The sequence below is a fragment of the Nuphar pumila genome, chromosome 7, assembly GCF_984573655.1.
Source record: "Nuphar pumila chromosome 7, dmNupPumi1.hap1.1, whole genome shotgun sequence".
Classification (NCBI taxonomy): domain Eukaryota; kingdom Viridiplantae; phylum Streptophyta; class Magnoliopsida; order Nymphaeales; family Nymphaeaceae; genus Nuphar; species Nuphar pumila.
The window spans coordinates 27334263-27356955 of record NC_143255.1 but is presented as its reverse complement, the minus strand read 5'-3'; the positions used below and the strand labels follow the sequence as shown (position 1 = coordinate 27356955).

The 22693-nt window shown below is 35.8% G+C and overlaps 1 protein-coding gene across 1 annotated transcript; it reads left to right on the top strand.

Moving 5' to 3' along the window:
* Positions 1-234: 234 nt before the first annotated feature.
* Positions 235-20952, top strand: LOC149831638 (2-oxoglutarate (2OG) and Fe(II)-dependent oxygenase superfamily protein). Its single transcript, XM_090013055.1, has 15 exons — positions 235-368; positions 443-520; positions 1126-1209; positions 1346-1522; positions 3223-3291; positions 3492-3618; positions 6375-6447; positions 6612-6728; positions 11870-11989; positions 12185-12203; positions 12268-12397; positions 12593-12993; positions 19340-19455; positions 19660-19753; positions 20446-20952. The coding sequence occupies exons 1-15, from the start codon at positions 264-266 to the stop codon at positions 20524-20526; spliced, it is 1791 nt and encodes a 596-aa protein (XP_089869181.1). The 5' UTR covers positions 235-263; the 3' UTR covers positions 20527-20952.
* Positions 20953-22693: the final 1741 nt, after the last annotated feature.

The following is a 22693-nucleotide window of genomic DNA, read 5'->3' as shown; positions in this document are numbered from 1 at the left end:
TAAAAAATATCTAAACTGCAAAATGGATCCAATTGGATCTTGTAGACCCAGATATTGTTGTCTTTGCTCCTGCATCACGCCCTTAGTTTGTAGTTTTCGAAATCCAGAAATAATCAATATCCGGAGTTATCCAAGTTTATTGAAAGATGGATCCAATAGCGCCCAGAAAAATATCGGATTTGGATATGTGCCTACATATCCCAGAGTGGAACCCGGACCCTTAGCAGGAGAGCTCTGGTGTCGGGGTTCAGGAGCAGGGGGTGATGGAGGGAGGAGGAGAGGGAGAGGAGCTGAGGAGTAAGGAGTTCCACGACATCCCTTCTGCTTCATTCTTCTCGTCCGAGTTCGAAGCCAAATGCATTCCTGCCGTAAGTAGAAAAACTCTCTCTCTCTCTCTGCCCCGAATGAAGAAACTCAAACCTCTCTCTCTCTCTCTCTCTAGGTGTTTCGTGGGTGTGTGAAAGAATGGACGGCGATCACCAATTGGAATCCTTCGAACGGTGGTCTTGACTATCTGCAGGTTTGCTCTTCTTGTTTTTGGGTATTTTTAATTTGCCCGGTTTTTGTGTTGTATAGAATTCTAAGCCTCGTTTTTTATATTTCTATCATATTTTTTTTTGGGTTTTGCTGGAATTACCGTATTTGGTTATGGAAGAAAAACAAGTTCGAAGTTCCCTTTCCAAATTGATGTAGTATTTGATCTCTATCTGTGAACGACCTAATGTGATTGGTAACAAAATGATGTAAATTCGGGAGGCGCTTGAAGTTTCTTTGGAAAATATGATGTGAGTTTTCATTACGGGGAGATTTTTGCATCCATAATTTATAAGTGAACCGATATTCTGGGGCTGAAGATCATGTATTGTGTTTCTCTTACAATCTGTTATATCCCTTTTTTGTTGACCATGAATAAGGTACTTACACCCTTCGAAAGCAAATTTGTGAATTGAAAGCCCAATATTGCTTTTGAATTCTGTGGCTTGTCTTGATGCTGATTGGTTGTATAGGACTTGTCTGATTCACTGTTTGAACTTTTGGGACATATTTTCTGGGTTTTCTTGAAGCAAATAACTTCTTGCGCTGTTCTAAATGCGTTATTCATTCGTGGCGATATGATTTTTGTAGGATCTAGTAGGTTCATGCGTGGTTGAAGCTATGTTGTCCAGGTCAGGCCCAGTTTTCTATGGGGATCTTCAAAGCCACGAAAGGGTAATTCATCTTGCCTTATGAAACATTTTGCAATAAGCGTATGTCTGTTGTTGTTTGTGGGTTTGTATCTTTAGCTTCTCCGAGTTAGTGTATTTCTTTACATGCGTTAATCATATGTTGTTTTCTTGCATTGTAGGTTTCTTTGCCATTCTCTAGCTTCATTAGTTATTGTAAAAGATCACATACACACGTAGGAGATGTTAGTGTTCACCTTGATAATTCAAATGAAAGAAGGGAAGCGAAGGTGACCATTGACTTGGATGAAGCATGCCCGCCTTTTGGGGAAGTGCCTTCTCATGTTTATTTAGCTCAGGTTATGTTCGCCATTTGCATGCAATGATTGTCTTCTCTTGTGGCTTTATATTGGATTTGTTTAATTAAATAAAAGATATTCTTTAGGAGAACGTTTTATATGCTTATGCTAATATAAATGGTTCTAGATTTTTTTTATTTGCAGCTTATGCTTCCCCGTTTGTTTGGTTTTTAAGCTAAGTATGAATGGATGTGGAGGTCTTTTGTGTGGCATATGATGGATCATCCAACCGATATCTAAAAATGAAACAATAACAAGATGTATTTGATAATAAGAGGTATGCATTATACTACATGGAGCAAGGACTACACTTTCACAATTATCATGTCAAGTATTCCCTATTCTAATGATGGTTGTAATCACTTGTTCAAGACTGGAGGCTCTTTCTTGTAGTTATCACATGGGTCTCTCTAACATGATGCACAATTATTTATTAAAACACACTGTCCATTATCCTCTCTTTGCTTTCATGCAACTTCATGGGTACATTGGTCATCTCAAAAGACAAGTTCAGAAGAAGTAGAAGATTAAAAAAAAGAACTACGTGACTTTGGAGATTACCATTGGAGTGTACACACACAAAAAAAAAGCACCCCCTGTATAATAGCTCCCATCAACAAGGCAGACACACAAGTACATATTATAAACAAGCATATCTCTAGCAACATCTTTTATAGATGTTTATTTGAAACGGTGGCCTTTTTTTTTGAGCTAATAGTTTTTCTGGCAAGCAAATATTCATCAGAGAATGATGAAAAAGCTAAGACATGCTCTGGAGGTCAAATCTGGAAAATTGGAAACACAAGTTTCTGCATTGTGTTTTTTTTAAATGAACTGCATAGCTGGCAGAAATATGAACATAGCTCCAATTATATTAGTAAACAAAATGCAACTCCTTTTTTGTGTGAAAGCCACCAATAGTATTTAATTTACAGGTTTATCTGCAACATAATCAGTTACATGCCATATCAGTATTGGGCATTGTGTTTCTTTTCCAGCTACAACTTGGAATAGCATTCATAAACACACATGCATAGGTTGTAGATTATCACCTGTTAGGATGGTCAGTTCTTATTTTAAGTTGAGTTGAACAGTAATAGTGTTCTCTTACTGAAGATTGTCCAAGGTGCATTATTTGATAAGGATTAAAAGATCACATGAAAAGTATAAGCACTAATGCATGCATGGGATACAAGCAAAGACTCTGTATGTGGTTATTGCTCAGAATAATTCATGTTTCACATCCTTATGAGTTATGAGGCACTCTATATTTGAAATTAATCATCTTTTTTGCTCACTGTGATGGTCCTGTATATCTTAGGCCAGAGGCAATGTTTAGCTTGTTTTCTCGTGTGTGTCAGTGACTTATATCATCTTTTATTTCCCCTCTTCTCTTCTTTCATTTTTTTTTTCTTTTTATCCCTAACTCTCCTGCTACTTCTGAACTTTGGGTTTGTTCATCCTTCTGACAATGTTCCACTGGGTTGTTGGCTTAAATCTTTGTCTGGGAAATATGTCTGACTCTACTTTCTCGGTAGTGCATATGTTAATATCTTAATGAATTTAAAAATTATAGTTTCTTTTATTTAGATCAATTTGTCTTTTATGTTTGTACCTGTATTATGTGCTATTGTTTGCTCCAAGTCCAAGGTTATTAGTTGCTTTCATATATGACTCTCCTTCCCTTTTTTTACTGGCAGGTTCCAGTTTTAAATAGTGATAACAAAGAGATATCTCCAATACAAGCTCTTCAAGTTGATTTTGAAAGGGTTTGTACTTTCTATCTTGGTGTGCAGAAATCTTAGTATAAGGAAATTATAGTGGAGTTGTTATGTTGTTATTCTCTTCTAGTATCTCACATCTCATCGATTTCGAGGCTCTATAAGCTGGTCCCTCTTTTTTCTGTTTTAATCTTATATGGTTGTTTCTTTTATTTGATTAATTTTAGTCAGCATTTCTGCCATTGCAGCCTGCATTTTTGGGGTCAAAGTGCCTGGCATCCATCAACTTTTGGATGAATAATACTCGGTCTAGATCAAGTAGCCACTATGATCCACATCATAACGTTCTATGTATAGTTACTGGTTGCAAGAAAGGTATTCTGCTTTACCTTTTTGCTTTTTCTAGTATTGAATGTATGCTGTTTTTGCTTCCATCATACAAAATCCATGCCTTGAGGGCAAGGAATCTCCAACCTCAGGAAGATTCAAAGTGATAGGGTGAGTCACCTTGATTTAGGGTGGTGGAGATTGAGAAAAGGATGTTATGCAAGTTAATGTTAATCAAATGTTTGATTTGCTTCAAGCAGCTTGTATCATATTAACTGGCAAGTCAAATTGTGACTATCAACTGAAAGGTTAAAGTGGTCAACCCAGTGACTTGAAAGAATTGGAGTCACACCTCTGTCACGTGTATGCCTACGGGATACAATATTTTGTTGAAGTTCCATATCGGTCTTGAATGACTTTTGGCTGGGTTGACAGTCTTGCCAAGCCATTAGACAATAAACACTCATTGTGAAAGTTTGTGCCAATATCAGGACACTAAAGTGTCCAACACACGTGCACACAAACGTACGCATGCTCATGCACAAGCTCGCACATGAGCCGTTGAGCATACTTTGGTCCTGTCTTGTTGCAATTTTCTGCCTGCTATGATGTGCTGCTTTATTTGTCCCAAAGAAAATTTAGCACTTGAATGATCAGCTAGTCTTTATTTTGTGTTTATAGGATTGAAACTCATAGCTGATGTTTTTGCTGACCTTTTCTTGGTGCCCACTACTCTTGGCACATGATGTGTGTCTCCCAAACTGTATTAGTGATAAGTAATAATAGATAACCTTGGAGACAAGTTGACCTTGATTATTCCTTTGTGAAGCTTGTCCACACTGAGACCTTTCTCACTTTGGTGGGGAAGTAGCTTAGTTGCAAGGGGAGCTTGATTTTGTAGCAAGTATATGTTGCTAATTAAGGTTTTAGACCCTAAACCTAGTAATATTCAAAGTGGCGGGAATTCGGATTACTTGGCCGGACACACATACTATATCCACAACTACAATATTTACTTCTGCCAATATAAAAGATGGTGGAAATTGATGGAATAAGCCAAAATATACTAAACTAATGGGGTTCATCTATGAAAAAGAAGAAAAAAGATAAAATCAGGCTTTATTGTATTCATCCATGCAAGTCTTCTTTATTACCATGAAGATCTTGTTCTTCTTCCATATTGGAGATCATCGATCACTAGAATGTCCTCCCATGGTTATGTTAGACTGGTCTCGGTGAAGAAAGTGTAAGTGTAGAATGAAATAAGGACTATGAAGATATTTATAAGAAGTTGAATTTAGGTTTAAATTTTAGAATGATGTACTTACCTGATAGTGAGAGCTACTGCTTGTATTCTGTTCCATTTGTAGGTGAACCAACAAAGTGAATTATACCTCATGTTATTGAACTATGTTGTCCATAATTCTTGATCAAGACATCTAAATGGAGATCCTTAAATGTTTATATTTCCAAGGTTGCAAGTTTATTTGCTTAATTTGGATATATTAATTAAAGGCCACTTCTATGGTGGTACACACTTGATTTACATAGATCTAAGCTCCAAAAGCAAAATCTAACCGTTGGAACATGTTTAGCATGTTATATTTTCATGTATTAAAGTTAACTCAGAATATGATGTTTTGTGCCATTTTTAAACCACTCTTATTTTCATGAATTGTGAGCCGTTTATTTTCACCATCTTAAAAATGGAATCTTGTGGTGTATTAAAACCTGCTAATATAGTAAATAAACCATGCTAATCACATCTGTACAGTTAGATTTAACATTTAGTGGCTAGATCTATATAAACAAGAGTGTATACCATACTTATCAGAATAGATAGGTGGAAAGCGTACTTTCCGGAAACTCGCTTCGGAAGCGCGATACTCTTCGCTTCTGAGGCGCGATACTCTTCGCTTCTGAAACTTGATGGGAATCTCGATTCTCCCACACTTCTGCTATGCTTTCCACACGCTTCATCTATTCTTCTTATATGTTTTTCACTCTACTTTTTATGTTTTTTATATGTTTTCTCCCACACTTCTCACTCACTTCCATGCACTTTCTCTAATTTGGCAATCATCATTTTTAGATTTTGTTAAAAATGTAATTCTTACACTAAAAAATTATGAAATGTAAGAATAGTCGCTTTTATTTGCGTTCCATTTCGATTCCCATTCAATTCTTATATTGCATTTTTTTATTCCTCGCTTTCCGCTTCCTATACATTTTAAAATGCATCGCTTCTTGCTTCCACTTTCTGTATCGTTTCCCGCTTCCGCTTCCTAGTCTGGCAACCTTGGTGTGTACAACCATATGGTATCATGGTACAGAACCACCATATATTTTCCCTTAATTAAAAGATGTGAACTTTATAGAATTTCAGGTTGTTCAGGCATTTGACCAACCCATAAAGATTTGTGCATAACTTGCTCCTATACTTCAGATACAGTTTTCTGCAACTATATAAAATCTGTATTTGCTATGCATGTTGTTCCAGAGTTTAAATCTAAAATAGTTGAGGTATTATGTACTATTATTATCCATTTCACACCCTGAATCATTGTGCTTGAATATTTCTCTGTACCTGAGTTTGCTAGGATCACTCTTTTTAAGTGTATGTACAGAATGTGGTTGAACACTGAATTAAATTCACATGTCAATTTAGTTGCTCTGGTGGGTCCAGAAGGTTCTGTTATTTTTGTTTTCTGTGTAAGAATGATCTGGAATCTAAATTTTAAATGTAGTTCATGCTTCAAGATTTTTTTTTGTCCACCATCTAATTTTTATCTTCACCATCTCAGTCTGTTTGTGGCCACCTTCTGCAATCCCTTTTCTGTATCCATTGCCTCTGTACGGAGAGTCTTCCAATCACAGGCACGCTACCTGCTTCTATGTAATGCAACCTATGCAATTAGATTGTTGTTTCTTTTTTGTTTTATCTAGATGTATTCTTTACATTTTTACAAGCACCTCATAAATTTCTTGTAGTTCTAGTTGCTCTCCATAGTAACATGAATATCTGATGTTTTGATATACAGTGCTGTTGACATAGAACACCCAGATCTTTCAATCCATCCAAGGGCCAAACATTCCACCAACTACTCCCATAAAGTGATACTAAATGCCGGTGATGCACTTTTCATACCCGAAGGCTGGTGAGATGTTCAATTTTTCAAAATTCTCTTGCATGCATTTTATCTGGTTGGCTTTTCTTTGTAGACGCTATAAGGAAATGTGTTCCTCCGAAGATGTTCACTAAATCACCAAAAGTGGACACTCAGAAGAGTTCCACCAAAATATCACAGATTCGCAATGAACACACAAAGAACCACAAATAAGTTCACTTACAAAAACCCACAAAGGGAAACAAGAACAAAAAGATAAAAAATAAATATTTTTATTGATCTCAACACATGCAAGGAGCATTACGAATGGTGGGGTTTTTCTCCCATATTTATACACAAGAAAAGAGACTCAAGAGAGAGTCGTTGGGGGTCCAACAACTCTAAATAGTCTTTGGACCTCCAATGACTCTCAATATTGACTAGTCAACAAGTGTTCTAGTCCTATCTCAACAAAAAAATAAAAAACTAATCCTAACTAGACTAACCCTAGTTACTAACTTAGTTACACATAAATATATATAGATATGTATATATACATACATGTATATTTACATTTTTAACACTTTCCCTCAAACTTATGGTTGGATAACCGAAAGTTTGTCCAAGAGAAAGTGAAATCTAGGAGTAGCGAGAGGTTTGGTGAAGAAATCTGCCAATTGATATTCTGAAGTAACATAGGAAAGATCAATAGTGCCGTATAGGAACTCTTCTTGTACATAGTGACAATTCATCTCAATGTGTTTGGTTCGTTCGTTAAAGGTCTGGTTGCTGACAATGTAAATGAAACTTTTGTTGTTGCAATATAGTTGTAATGCTCATTTACTTTGAACACCCATGTCAGCCAACAATCTTCTTAGCCCGACCACTTCCATAGTGGTTGTAGTCATGACTCTGTATTATGCTTCAGTTGATGAGAGAGATACTTTCTGCTGCTTCTTGCACTTCTAAGAAATTAACGATTCACCTAAAAATACACAAAGGCCAGTAATTGAGTGTCGGTTATTTGGATCATCTCCCAGTTAACATCAGTATAAGTAATTAAATCTAAGGATGAAGAATCAGACAAGAAAAGTCCTCGAAAGATAAAAGTTTTAATATACTTAATAATACACGAAACTACTCCCATATGAATAGTGGTAGGAGTATGTTGAAATTGGCTTGTTATGTGAACTTCCTGTGCAATGTCAGGTCTCGTGATTGGGAGATATGACAATGCCCCGACAAGTTGTCTGTAAGGTGTAATAATAATTTAAGTGCTTGTTGTTTCTATAATATGCCTATGCTTCCTTTTAGCTAAACGATTTTGTTGAGGGGTATACAAACAAGATTTTTGATGTGTGATACCGTATAGGTCTAGGTAATCTTTAAATTCTTTTGATAAAAACTCTCCTCTTGAATTAGTGCAAAAGATGAAAATATCATTCTTAAATTAATTTTTGACTAAATTATGAGATATTTGAAAATATGAGAAAACTTCAGACTTATGTTTAAAGAAATAAATCCAAGTGTGTCTTGTAAAATCATAAAAAAAAATACATAATACATAAAACCACCCTTTGATATAACAAGTGCAAGTCTCCACACATCCGAATGTATTAACTCAAGTGGTCGAGAATAAACAAAGGTTCTTTCTTGAAATGATAATCTCTTCATTTTATCAAGAATACAATTTTCACATGTAAAATTTTTAAAATTACAATTTTTTTTTCATGTTTGGAAAAAACTGAATCTTGGATATACTAGGACGACAAAGTCTTTTATGCCATAGATCCAAATCCAATTTCTGAACATTGCAATAAAATGTATTCTTGGGTATTTCTAAAAAATTCATGTAGTATAAGCTTCCTTTTCTATGGTCTTCTCCAATCAGCTTCTCTGACTGATGATCCAGCACTCGACAACCACGAGAGGAGAATGAAACATTACATCCATAGTCAGATAATTGAGAAACAAATAAAAGATTTAAGTTTAGTTTAGGAATATATCTAAATTTTAAAATACAAAATCTTTTTGAGTTTTGAGAAATGTTTTCAAATTTTTTTATTCTTTTATCTCAAGAGATGTTCCATCGGCAATGAAAACATTTAACCCACTTGAGTTCTGACATTCAGACAACATATCACTATTTGGTGTCATATAAAAAGAGGAACCTGAGTCAAGAAGCCAAAGAGATTTACCGGGATCGGAGAAGCCGAAGGAAGAGACCGCAACTCCAGTGGATGAAGATGCTCTTTTGAGTAGAGGTTGAAGAGCCTCCACTAATTGTGTTAATGACATGTTTCCAATAGATGGTTCACTCGACTCCCGTAGAGGTCCAACAAAGGCAACCCTCTTCTCATAAGGTTTCTTCAATTTAGGATAATATGTTTTTACATGTCTTGGTTCACGACAATTATAGCAAATAACTTTCTTTCTTTTATATTCATTGCCTTGCTTCTCATTATTTGGCCTTCTACAGTGTGGGGGTTTGTAGGTACGAACATAGTTTCTCAGTCTAGATTCGGCTAGAACCGAGTCATCATAACTTTTAGAGATTCTTTTTTTAAGCCTATTTTTCTTCATACTTAATTCTTCTATCGTGTCTTCTATCGAAGGAACTTTCCCTCGATGAAGAAGAGCAGATTTGATGGATTCAAACTTTGATCTCAATCCATTAATAAATTGAAAAAAGTGCTCCGTATCTATTTGATTTTGACGGAGTTTTATGTCTTCCGGACAATGTTACTTTGATTTAAGAAAAACCAACTCTTCCCATAATTCAGTCAAACTATGATAGCAGTGTTGTGAAAAACGTTGAGGCGTAGCAAGACATTTCACCAAAAACTGAGGCGAGGCATAAGCCTCGAGGTGTAAAGTGTAAGCCTCAATTTTTTTTTGAAAACTTAAAAAAAAACTAAAAAAAATATTTAAAAATACAAATAAATAAAAAATGTTTTATTGATGAAGCAACAACTAATAAGAAATATAAAATCTCAAATAAATACTAAAAAATATGAGATTAACATATAAAAGTAACTAAGAAACTGATTATATAACTGAAAAACTAATTCTATAATTAAAAAATATAATTAATTATATGACTAAGGCATTCTTCTTCTTCTTCTTTATTCACGCCTCAGGCTGACGCCTTGAGGCGAGGCGTGCCTTTTGTACCTCAAGTCGCGCTTTTAACAACACTGTATTATAGTATTCTCTAATGCTTTTGTCCCCTTGAACCATATTTCATACATTATCTTGTAAGTTGCACACATGTGCAATATTTTTAATAGAATACATTCTCTTAAGATAATCCCTTGCATTGTTTGCATGTTTGAATTTAGCAAGACTTGAACACTTTTTGATGTCGATGCTATTAATGAGCCAAGACATAATCTTGGCATGTCCCATTCTCCATTCCTTCCACTTTTTCTCATAAGTGGTCATTGCCTTATTTTTTTCAACCTCCGTAAGAGGTACCTCTTTCTTACCTTCTACTTTGGTAATGATTAGTTTGGGTTTCGGATCGGTCTCATCCACTAATCCCCACAATCTTTTTTCTCATGTAAGGTGCTTTATAATTGAAGCACATGTTACATAGTTAGAATCATTGAGCTTAATGGGTTTTATAGTGACATTATCATTGTCATCTACTTTTACAAGGATAAAAAAAGAAAAGGATAGAGAAAGAGGAGAGAAAAGAACGAGAGTAACACTGGAAGTCACGAGCACTCTATCACCAATCACAAGCATTTCGAATAAAAATTGCAAGAGAACTTCAACACTTTCAAATTTAGAGTGATTTGCTTCCCAATGTTTCGAAAACAATTTCAGCTTGATCGCCACACTCTGATACTATGTAAGGAAATGAGTTCCTCCGAAGGTGTTCACTAAATCACCAAAAGTGGACACTCAAAAGAGTTCCACCAAAATATCAAAACGAACACACAAGTTCACTTACAAATGCCCACAAAGGTGAATAAGAACAAAAAGATAAAAAATAAATGTTTTTATTGGTCTCAACACATGCAAGGAGCATTACGAATGGTGGGGTTTTGACCCCATATTTATACACAAGAAAAGAGACTCAAGAGAGAGTCGGACCTCCAACGACTTTCAATATTGACTAGTCAACAAGTGTTGACTAATCCTATCTCAACAAGAAAATAAAAACTATTCCTAACTAGACTAACCCTAGTTATTAACCAAGTTACACATAAATAAATAAATAAATAAATATATATATATATATATATATATATATATACACATTTTTAACAGACGCCACATATAGATTTTCTGGCTGCCAGTTCCCAACTAGCCATTTAATTTTCCAGTTTGATTGTCAACTTCATTGATATCCTTTGGGAACTGAACCTTTACTCTCCTTATGCCTGTCTGCTTTGCTGAGGTTTTATGTCAAGGCATTAACCATTGGGTCCATATGGGCAAAAAGTAGTCTCTTGCGTTAGCCAAGAGAGGAATTTTCTCTTGTATATTGGTTGATGGAATGTTATATTTTATTGGTTTTTTGCAGCAAACATGTCTTTTTATTATTGTCTAGAAGTATCATAAAGTAGCTGATTTGCATTATTGGACTTAATGAAAATTTCTTATAGTTCTAATATATGTTATAAAATATGTCCCAGTTACTACACAAAATTCTTATTATTTCAATATTCAGTGTCCAAAGAATGTGGACTGTTCACAAAATGATATTTTGTTTGAAATATCATGCACAAAATTATTGTTTCTGAATGTTTCGTTGCATGTATCTTTATATGTTATTCTTTTAATTGAGTTTGAGATTTTCTGATGGGCTAATATAGTTTTATTGACTATGATATATATTTTTTAGATCTTTTCTTCTTACCTCTCATTTTCTCAAAATTCCATGTCCCAAACAATTCATACTGCTTCCTACCTGCTTCCCACTTCCCGAATCCTTCTAAAATTTATAGTTACTGCTTCCATATTGCAATTCCTGTGTTTGGTTCCTGCTTTTACTTCTTTCTCTGGCAGCTGTGATTTGATTTTTTGTTATCTTTTATTACTGATGCAGTATTGTGGTGCTAATTTTTCCACCGATGTTCTTGACGGCCCTTTCTTTCATTTTTCTTTTCATGCTGACCTTGTGCATTTGAAATTCACATCAGCTTGTGGCAGAAAACTTAATAGTAATACTGTCTAAACAGGTTTCACCAGGTGGACAGTGATGACTTGACTATTGCAATCAATTTTTGGTGGCAATCAGACATAATGTCAACAATGATGGAACATATGGATGCATACTATTTGCGCATAATTTTAAGAAGGTTTTGAAATTTCATTTTCTATGTGAACTTTGAAGCCATGTCACTCCTTGCCTTTCTCATCCATATATTTGTTTTTATTTTGATGCATTTTCTTGGCATCCATCTAATCAAGGTATTCCTTTTTTTTTCATCTTTTTTTCCCTCAAATGTATTCCGTGTGCTTGATTTTGGTCCTCACTTGATTTGTGTGGAAAGACTGATGGACAAGGAAACGGTAATTGTTACCCTTTATGCTTAATTTCACAATGGAGTAACAAATTCCAGAAAAAAAGGATTAGATACCTTGTGTTATAATAATATTTCCCCTTATTAATTTAGGACAGAAACAAGTGTTGAGCCAAAACTCTGGCAAAAGTTTGAAATCTGGAGAAAAAACTTCTGGGCAGCTGTCCGATGAAGAGGAGGAAGGTTATGTTACAATTGCTTATTGAACAATTACTCCTAATCTTTGATATGTATCATGTTTAACTGTTTGATAAGATTTCAGCTTCTCCTTCATGCAGCACATTATCTTGTATTCGTAACAAGTAGACATTACATGTAATGTTCATCTATAAGCAAGTTCTGTTGGCTAAAAAGTGTAGGCATGATTTTCCGATGCAGGTTGTTCTGCACTGTGTGAAGCTGAAGTTCCGTGTCCTATAACTTCTTTGTCTGGAGAAGATGACCTCGATACTGATCAAAACACATGCAATAGGCTTATAATTTCAAAAGACCAAGGTGTCGGGGTACAATTCAACCATTTAGAACCTGAGGCATCTCAGATTCTTCATCAACTAGTTTCTTTTGTACATGAGAATGTAAATTTTTCCAGTCAAGGTCAGTTGGTGTATTCAGATCATCTCCAAAATGGAGCCACTGGTTTGGTTGGTGAGGCTCAGACAGAAAGAAAGCCAATGGTTGAAAATGATGCTGTCTTCTTTTACTTTGAGAATGATCCTGTTGCTCGCATCCTCTGGATGGTTGAGCCTTTAATACTTCAAAAAGTCTTGCATGCTATGGTGGTAAGAATCTCCCTCATTCTACTTCTTTATGCTTGGCCATGTTTGAATACTTAATGTCATGGAGCTCTAACAGGTTAATGCATGTCTATTGAAGGCAAGCTATGACTGTGCAGTGCTCAAGTTTTTCCTATTTTAGGGACACATTTAATAAAGATAATACTAAAAAGCGAAAACATCTGATAATTAATGTTATGACTTGAAATTTGGTACTGAGTGTGAACTTTGCTTCAAATTTTTCCTTCTACGGAATGACAATTCTTATTGTGTTTTAGTCTTTTCATGATATGGGCTGTATCAATAGGCCCTTTAGTCTCCACGTGTCAGCTTCATCTAAAAGCCTAATTGATTATATTTTTCGTGTTCATGGCTCTTAATCTACAGCTATATTTGAAGAATAACAAGGAGAAGAAGAGAAAGAAGGGGGGGAATATGTGGAGTGTAAAGAATATTTTCCTTTGTTCATTAAAGATGATATTTAAATGACAAAAAACACAACTACCCTTTACAGAGGACTAAAGATACAAGGATGATGTAAGTGCACGTCAAACAGCTAAATCTAGGGTTGAAATGGATCAGATCTGGACCGGATCATCTGTCTATATGAACTTTCGATGCAATGGGCTCCAGTTCCTGATGAGATATGAGTTGGATCTTAACATTCAGGTTGGATCATGACATGGCAACCTGTTAAGAAGTGGGGCTGAAACTGTGGTTTCTAGTCATATGGAAAGATGAGTTGGATGTCATCTGGATCAAACCTGGATCCTTCTCAAATATACTGACCAGAATCTTGTGGATCAGACCAGTAGTCCTAAGTCTGTATATGCAAAAGAAGCTTATTTTTCTTCCATATTTGAGAAATGTGTCTAACATCTTACTCTGAAGTGCTTCAGAATTCAGATACTTATTGAATCATTCTTGCTAAATTTATTTGCTAACCTCCACTTGCCTGAATTCTTCTCTAGAGAAGTTTCAGATGTGCCATACTTTTTTGGCTTGGTTAACCTTATATTCTCAGAGGTTATGGTGTCATCCTCGAAATATGATGCATATCAAGGAGAGTTAGTGGTATTTTTCCTCCAGGTGCGTATGGAGTTACAATAATGTTGACTGTTGAGGCATGTATTGCTTATAAATAACTGAGGCTACACCATGGTTGCCAGTTGAGGAAGCGGGAGCTGGAAGCGATACGGGAAGCGGGAGCGGGAAGCGAGGCACTTTCAAAATTTTAGGAAGCGGAGAAACGTGGGACCACTTAGGAGCGATTCGGGAAGTGTCTCGGAAGCGACCTAGGAAGCGTCTCGGAAGCGACCTAGGAAGCGTCTCGGAAGCGAGGGGGAAGCGAAAAAAATAAAAATAAAAATAAAAAATACAAAAAAAGTGAAAAAAAAGGGGAAGCGAGGGGGAAGCGCGACGGGAAGCGTGCTTCCCATTAAAGGGAAGCGCGTCCCCCATTAAAGGGAAACACGTCCCCCATTAAAGGGAGGTGCGCTTCCCAAAAAAGGGGGACGCTTCCCCCCACGCTTCGGAAGCGCGACGTTTCGCGCTTCCGAAGCGCGCTTCCCCTTTTAGCTAGGCGCTTCCGGTAACCCTGGGCTACACTCCATCTCAAAGAGTACACAACTAATCTCATGCCTTGGGGTCTTGTAAAAAAAGACCTGGAGATCATAGTAATATTTTGTCTTTTTTTTAATACAAATGACCTATTATGATTTTAAATTACATTTTTACCAGGGTTGGGTGCTAACCTAAGTATTCAGATTTTTGGTGGTTTCTTGTTTTCCATAAAAGATAGCAAAACTGCTGTGATTTTACTTCTCTAAGCTCCTCGAGGCTTACTATTTTGCTTCATAGCTCAAGCCACTTTGACTTTGACTTATACCTTTTAAACGATCTCACTTTGTAACACCCCAAAATCCTTAACCCGAAAATACGTGTAAATTTTTTTTAGTAGAGTAAACAACGAAATTCTTTAAAAATCTTGGGTCAACAGATCTCGAGCAGGTTACAGGCAAACTTACACATCAATAAGGACTAGATCCAAAGCCCTTTAGGCTTGGGTCCAAGCTTATAGATGGATATTCAAAACACGAATTTTGATATTCGAATTCCATTCATTCTCAAACACATTCAAACCATAATTGAGATATATTTAATCAAACTTCAAATGTTAAACATTCCCATATATCAACAAAGTTTAACAAATGACACATGAGTACAAGAAATGAAAGATAGAAGTGTGGTTCAGTGACTCATCGTCCATCCACCCATCACCTGCTACTGCTAATCATCACCTAAAAATGATAAACTAAAAGGTCTGGTCAGTTAACAATAACCACACAATACTTGCAAATAACTAAAACATACATAACATCTATGTTCTTTCTATCATAGCATGTATATGTTTATGCAAACATAGCATCCATTTATTGAGACACCATCGTAGACATGATATACAATTCTAGTTCAACAATAATGAACATGCTGTAGTGTTTGAAATATTAGAGCATGTTTTTAGTTTAGCAAAAATAAAACAGATCATGTATAAGGTGTTTGTTTCTCTTTATTACTCGTTCTATTGGGCACTTGTGGAACTACTCGAGACAGAAGAGACAAACCATCAGGTGTTTATTATGCTCTATATTTTATCTTTCCTGATTGTCTAACTGAATCAAAAACCAAATGTAGGTGGTCAGTGACCAAGGAGAATCCTCGCATAAGTATCATACAAACTAAGATGCATCATATACTAACTGCATTAGTCGTGGGGATCTACCACGTAGGATAATATCCGGTAGTCATAGGTCTCCTAACACCCAAGGACTAGAGACCAAGTGAGCCACGATTCAACAATACTCTCACTTAACATATTAACAACGTTGTCTCTCGAGGTTTGTACCACCTACCCTCTTTAAGGTAGATCATGTTCTGAATGAGTTATTAAGACCTTCTTATTATATGGTTTATATTCCATCAAGTGTGCCCAATACCAATAGGCCATACAGACTACCCATTCTAGGTAGATACATTATTTCGATATGTTCCTAACCCATTCAGTGTGATCTAGTATCTTTAACCATTTGAGCATCTCACCCGTGAAGGTGAATTAATTAATTTATGTGTGCATGTATCATTCACAATAGTGCATTATTCACACCTTTTGGGTTTTCATCAACCTTAGCTCACTCATGAGTGATATGTATAGACATGTTTCATATACCTTATAATACAACTTAATTTACATGCCACACATACACTTAAGCATTAAGGCACCACACAAGCTCTAATACGAGCATTACATAGTGCATGCATACGGTTCATGTCATCTAGCACTATGAATCAATAGGTAATATCATCATACGGTATTTCAACATATCATGATAGCATTTACCATCATGTTCAATATCATAGACATGTTTCAATTTCAAATCCACACATAGTCAACATGCTTAATACACATTCATTCCAAGCATGATACTAAAGTTAGATATTTCATCATACACATGGTGTAATACTACCTTCACATGCAAATTTTTTATGCACATGAATATATCACAACAATCATTCATCGAATCTGATTTTTTGTGCTCATACATAGCACATTACTTACCGAAAATCATATTTCATAAAATATCCGGATTTTCAAGAATAGGCATGTCTAAAAATCAATATAGGCATCTCTGAAAAACCCTTATAGGCTCATCTGTGAATCGACATGCCTATACATACATTTTTAGATTTCTAAACTCCACATGCATATACATTCATTTCCATATTTTCGAAAAATCAAAATGCATACACATGCATTTCCAGATTTCTAAATTCATCATGCATACACATGCATTTTCAGGTTTCTAAATTCACAATGCATAATATATGCATTTTCAGATTTTCTAAAAATCGATGCATACACATTTATTTTCAGATTTTTTAAAAATCAATGCATACACATTTATTTTCAAAATTTCTAAAATCATAAGTATGCACATCATTATCCCATATTTTATGAAATCATAAGCATGCAGATAATCATTTCAGATTTTATAAAAACATAAGCATACATATAATCAATTCCAGATTTGAAAAATAATAAGCATACATATCATCATTGCATATTTTATAAAATCATAAGCATGCATATCATCATTTCAGATTTTGTAAAATCATAAGCATGTATATCATCATTTCAGATTTTATAAAAACATAAACATAAGCATGCATATAATCAATTCCAGATTTGTAAAATCATAAGCATGCATGTCATTATTTCAGATTTTATAAAAACATAAGCATGCATATACTCAATTCCAACTTTGTGAAATCATAAGCATGTATATCATCATTTTAGATATTATAAAATCATAAGCATGCATATAATTGTTTCAGATTTTATAAAATCTTAAGCATGCATATCATCATTCCAAATTTTATAAAATCATAAACATGCATATAATCATTCCAGATTTTATAAAATCATAAGTATGCATATAATCAATTCTAGATTTTATAAAATCATAAGCATGACATGCTCTAACTCCTACAATTATTCTAAGGTTACGGTGTCTCCTACCTTGTGGAAATAGGAAAAATATGAATCTGGATTAGTGGAGAGAAAGCGATCCCCCTTGAGAGGCCTAAGCCATGTAGGGTATCTCTTTTCTCAAATCTGAAAAATGAAGGAGTGAGAGTGAGTGATATTCCTCTCCCACAACCAAAAATGAGGGAGTGAGTGTGACTCGGTTCCTCCAAGGAATTGGGCAACACCTCCTTTCTTCAAAACCATGATGGAGAAGTGAGACAGAAGGGGGTCTTCAAATTCGTGGGAGTGAGAGGAGAGGTGAGAGCCCCCCTCTAACAAGCAAAGTGGTAAGGTAGGAAGCTTGGGAGAGTGAAGAGAGAAAGAGATGGATAGGAACCAAGCTCGATAGCTCCTTAACACCAATCGAATTAGGGAGAGGAAGAGAGGTTCTCCTTCCCAAATTCGGCTAATGGAAAAATAGGGAAGAGGGAGGGAATTCGGTCCTCCAGGAGCAAATGGGAGGAGGAAAGGGCCTCCTTCCAAAACTCGCGGAGGAGGAGAGAGGGGAGGTCGACCAAGGGGGGTGGGGTAGTGGAGGTAGTAGAGGGAATATTCTTGGCATAATCCCCCACTACTTGGCCCACTTGGCCACTACCATGTCCCCCACCATCCCTTGATTCCCTTTCTAGAATCTTCTAGAAAGTTCTCCAATTTGACCCCCACTTGGATCCATTTCAAGTGGTCCAAGTCCAAGTGGGTCTAACATGGGATCCAAATCCAATGGATTCGCATTGGGTATCCAAGCCCTCAAAAATAGGTTAATTAATTTCTTTAAATATCATTATATTGCTAAATTTATTAATTGCACAACCATTTGCTAATTAAACTGTGCTTAACCATTACTTGTTAATTAAATCTAGTTAACAAATTAAATCTAAGTAACAAATAATGTTTCATTAAATATATTTAATTAATTGGTAATTAAATTTAATCAATAAATAAATGGCCAACTAAATTTAATCAAATAATTGCAAATTAAATCTAATTACAAATACATGTCAATTAAATATAACAAACAAATGCCAATTAAAATGCCACAAAGATAACTTTAAATGCACTTTTAAATATAAATTAAATTGCCAACCATATTTTGGGTAGAAATTTCACTTTTATTTATGAATAATCATGGAAACTCTTAGAAAATTCTTGAATTTTACACACTAAGCTGTTTCATTAGTTCAGCTGGATTGCAGGGGATTGGTTTGTATGGTTCTGAATGGAAATTTCTATTTTAAATTAAAAATGTATGCTCTAACAGGAAAATTTCTTGCTAGATATTCAGTCCAAAAGAAAGATGCTAGTAATGGAGGAATTTAGACTCAGGCGGTTTTGTAAGAAGCCTTGAGCCAAGGCATGAACAAGTACTGAGACGAAAGCTTCTCTATGCTTCAAGTAGGAAAGGAATTAAATGAACAAAACAATCATAAGGTTGTGCATATCTTAACTCATCCTGAAACAAACTAAAACAAGTAATAAGAATATGAGAAACATGTCCGTAGTCTGGAATATAATGAGAAAGATCTGAGGTAAAACATTAGGAAAGTAGAAAAAAATTGTTCTACTGATCACTGATAAGAGCCAATAAATGGTGGTGGCAAGATATGATGATTAATGCTGGCTAACAAACTACAAAATAAACTATGGTACTATTTGATCCAAGTGTATCTAACTTCTTGATCATGCCTTTTTCAGCAACTTCCTAGTTTTCTTTCTTATATAATGTGTTGATTTACCTTTTCTTGTTAATATGCCATCTTTTTTTTCCAGAAAAACTTCCCAAGAACATTAGAAGCTCTTATTTTGCACATGCTTTCTCCTGCTGGAGCAGAAATTCTGACTCAAAAGTTTGAGGAGATGGATAAGAAAACTACAAAAGAGGAACAGTATGTACATTGCCTTTTGCAGAGCATCAGATCTTTGCGTTGATCTTGTTATATTTGCACTAGTTTCTTCCTTTGGTTTCTCCATTCAGGATCCTTAACACTGTTGTTTCACTTTTTCCTGCTTATCATTTCAGAATTTCAAAATTCTAACAGAACTCTAAAGGAAAAATGTTAATGCTATGTTATTATTGTTTTCTTTTTCAGGATTGAGTTTTATGGCCTTTTCTATGGCATTTTCGATGATCAGTGTGCTGTAATGGATGCTATCTTGAATGGGAAAGAAGCGTTTGGCTTTCAGGTAGTTGCATTGTCTAATGGAGCCACTGAAGATTGCATATATAAACATTTTAGAATAGAATAAGTTTTATTTGATTGAAATCCACAGAATATTGATGATCAGTGTATTGTAATGGATGCTATCTTGAATGGGACAAAGCATTTGGCTTTCAGGTAGTTGCTTGGACTAATGAAACAACTAAAGATTGCATGTGTAAACATTTTAGGTAGAACCAATTTATTAGATTGAAATTCATGTAAGCTCTGTGCTACTTTCTATTCATGGCATCATAGACCAGGAGAACTTTTAGATGTTCCTGTGTGACAAGAAATTCTCCCAGAAATGGCTATGCTGGTGGCTGCAATGAAATTGTTTAATTTTTATAAATTTCACGTATTAGTTGATTGTTGTGATTTCGATATGTAGCATACACGCCAGTGAGGATAATACCAGTATGGAATTTTCGGTTCTTATATTTCCAATGGACTTGGGACTACAGTTTTTCAAGATAAACCATCTCCTAGAACATGAGATGACCATTAATCAGGTGTTTCTGTAATTAAAACAGACAGATTGCAACCAGCTTCTGTGACTTTAATCTCCTAAACTGTTAATGCTGAGTTGATCACTGGTTTGTGTTTGCTTTAGGGTTTATCCAAGTACTATCAAACACGATTCTTTAAATTTAAAGGTTTTCTCCTTGTGCACTTCAGGTACTCAGAAATGTGCTGGATCAGCATCTGGGGGTTACATGTGATAGACCTAAAGAGTTATCTCAAAGGCGGCATACATAGCACAGTAACTTTTTCACCAGACTGCTGATCTTTTGTTTCCAGTCTTCTGAATGCTTCTCTCAACACATGCATCATCAGAGCTCATTGATGTGATAGAAACAGAGAAGAAACTGGATGGTTCAAATCCTAACATGTGGCATTTCATGTGGTTCATGGTATATTCTTTATGAAAGTGAAACTGATAGAGGTATAATTAGATTATCCTGGCAACAGTGTTCCACCAAGGTAATAGTTTCTTTTGATCCTCTGCATTGTTAAAAGGCTAGAGAGTAAAAATCTTGTATTGTGTAGTGCCTCTTGTGATGTTAGTGGGAATACTGTAAATTGTTGGGCCATGGTCCTTGTCAGCATGCATGCAATACAGTGTATGCCAAGGTTGATTACCTTGAATACTTAATTAGCGCAATACTTTTTGAGTTTCAGGATTCTCTCTCTTTCTCTCTGTGTGTGTGTATTGTAAAAGAAAAAGCTTTAACCAGTAGAGGAAGCGGACCAGTGAGTTTTACATAGCTCATGCCAAACTCTTTATTTTCCATTCATATTTGATTTCATTTTCTAATGTCAACTTGCTTTAGTCATCATCATTTTGGATGTGTCCCATGTGAGTCTTTCTGGCATCATAAACTACAACCTAGTTGACTTCTGAACCAAAATGATTGGTAGAACCTGAATTGTCTACATGGCATCCCTGCATGATCGCCATTGAATGAATGTTTTATGATGCATAATGGCACTCAATATCATCTACCTGGAAAATGAAAACACATAGTTGCAAATGCATATATCTGTGCACTAATGATGTCTTTTAACTATCAAAAGGTTTATTTTGTTTTAGAATGATTCATGAGTTTACCATGTTTAGTGACATTGTTTTGCACTTTTTAAAAACCATAAGTTTTCCAACAGTATCTTTCTATCTGCTGTTATGCTTATGGCTTTGTGCATTGATGTCCTTTTACATTGAGAGAGAGAGAGAGAGAGAGAGAGAGAGAGAGAGAGAGAGAGAGAGTCCCTCAGCATGGGGGAGAAAACAGGCCTGAGCTCGGTCAAGGCCAATTTGCAGTGCCTAAGCTCTGTGGTTGTCTTGAAACAGGCTGGACTTTGTTGCATCTGGTTGGACCTATGTAGCAATTGATAGGGCTCATGGTCTGAATCAAGCCAATATTGGCAATGTCTAGACCCGGGCAGCCCATTGGCTGTCTGCCACTTTTTTTTTCCATTTTTTTTCGTCCCTTGGGTGGTTAAGCTGATGAACAGCCCTTGGTGGGTTTGGATACAGTAGTATGATTCTACCGATCCACTCCAGATGAACATGGTCCACGTAAATCATTCAGATTACTCATCTTTTGCTTTTTATGCTTTATAGTTGGTTCTTTACCCTTTCTGAACTGATGAATGCTAGAATGTTAATATTTGAACCATAAAGTTCTAAGAACAAATTAGATGAAAAAGAACTTGCACGTGTACACTGCCAATATTGTATATGTATCTTGTGTTACAAATTTCCCTTTTGAGATTAATGCAATTTATGAATAATGCTTATTAGTGTACATTTATGAATAATGCTCAAATACAGTGGTCATGAACTCGGCTCGACCTATGTTGAATACCAATGTGTGTGTAGCTTTGATCTCTCTCACTATGAACAAAAATAACAGCCTGTTACGCATGGCGTTTGTCCTGGACTGGCCAGTCGCATCCCTGCGGGTGTGACTGGCACATCCTGTGCAGATGTGTTGCAAAGCGTCACATGGGACACACTGGGTGCTGTCCTGGATGCCATGCACCACGCATATCAAACGCAGGGACCGGTCTGTCCCCGATTGGGTGTGTCCCACGATTCAAACGCACCCCAAGAATCAAACTAAGTGGGTTAAATACTGCACAAACGCAATCTAAAGTACATAATGTTCTGTTATATGCGTCCAATTTAAGCCAAGGTAAATGAGCACATTGAAGGTTTAAAATTAGGCCATTTAACCTTGTCTTTGGAAAAAGGGCAACTTAACTATAGGTTTGTATGGTTTCACAAAAAGTGTAGCTCGCGTGGCTATTACTTTTTAGCATTAGGTGGTCATTGTGTTCTTACCCCACCCTCCTAGTAAAATGTATGTCCAACTGGGTCGGGCCTACTAGATGAAATGCGACTCAAACCTTATCGACTGCG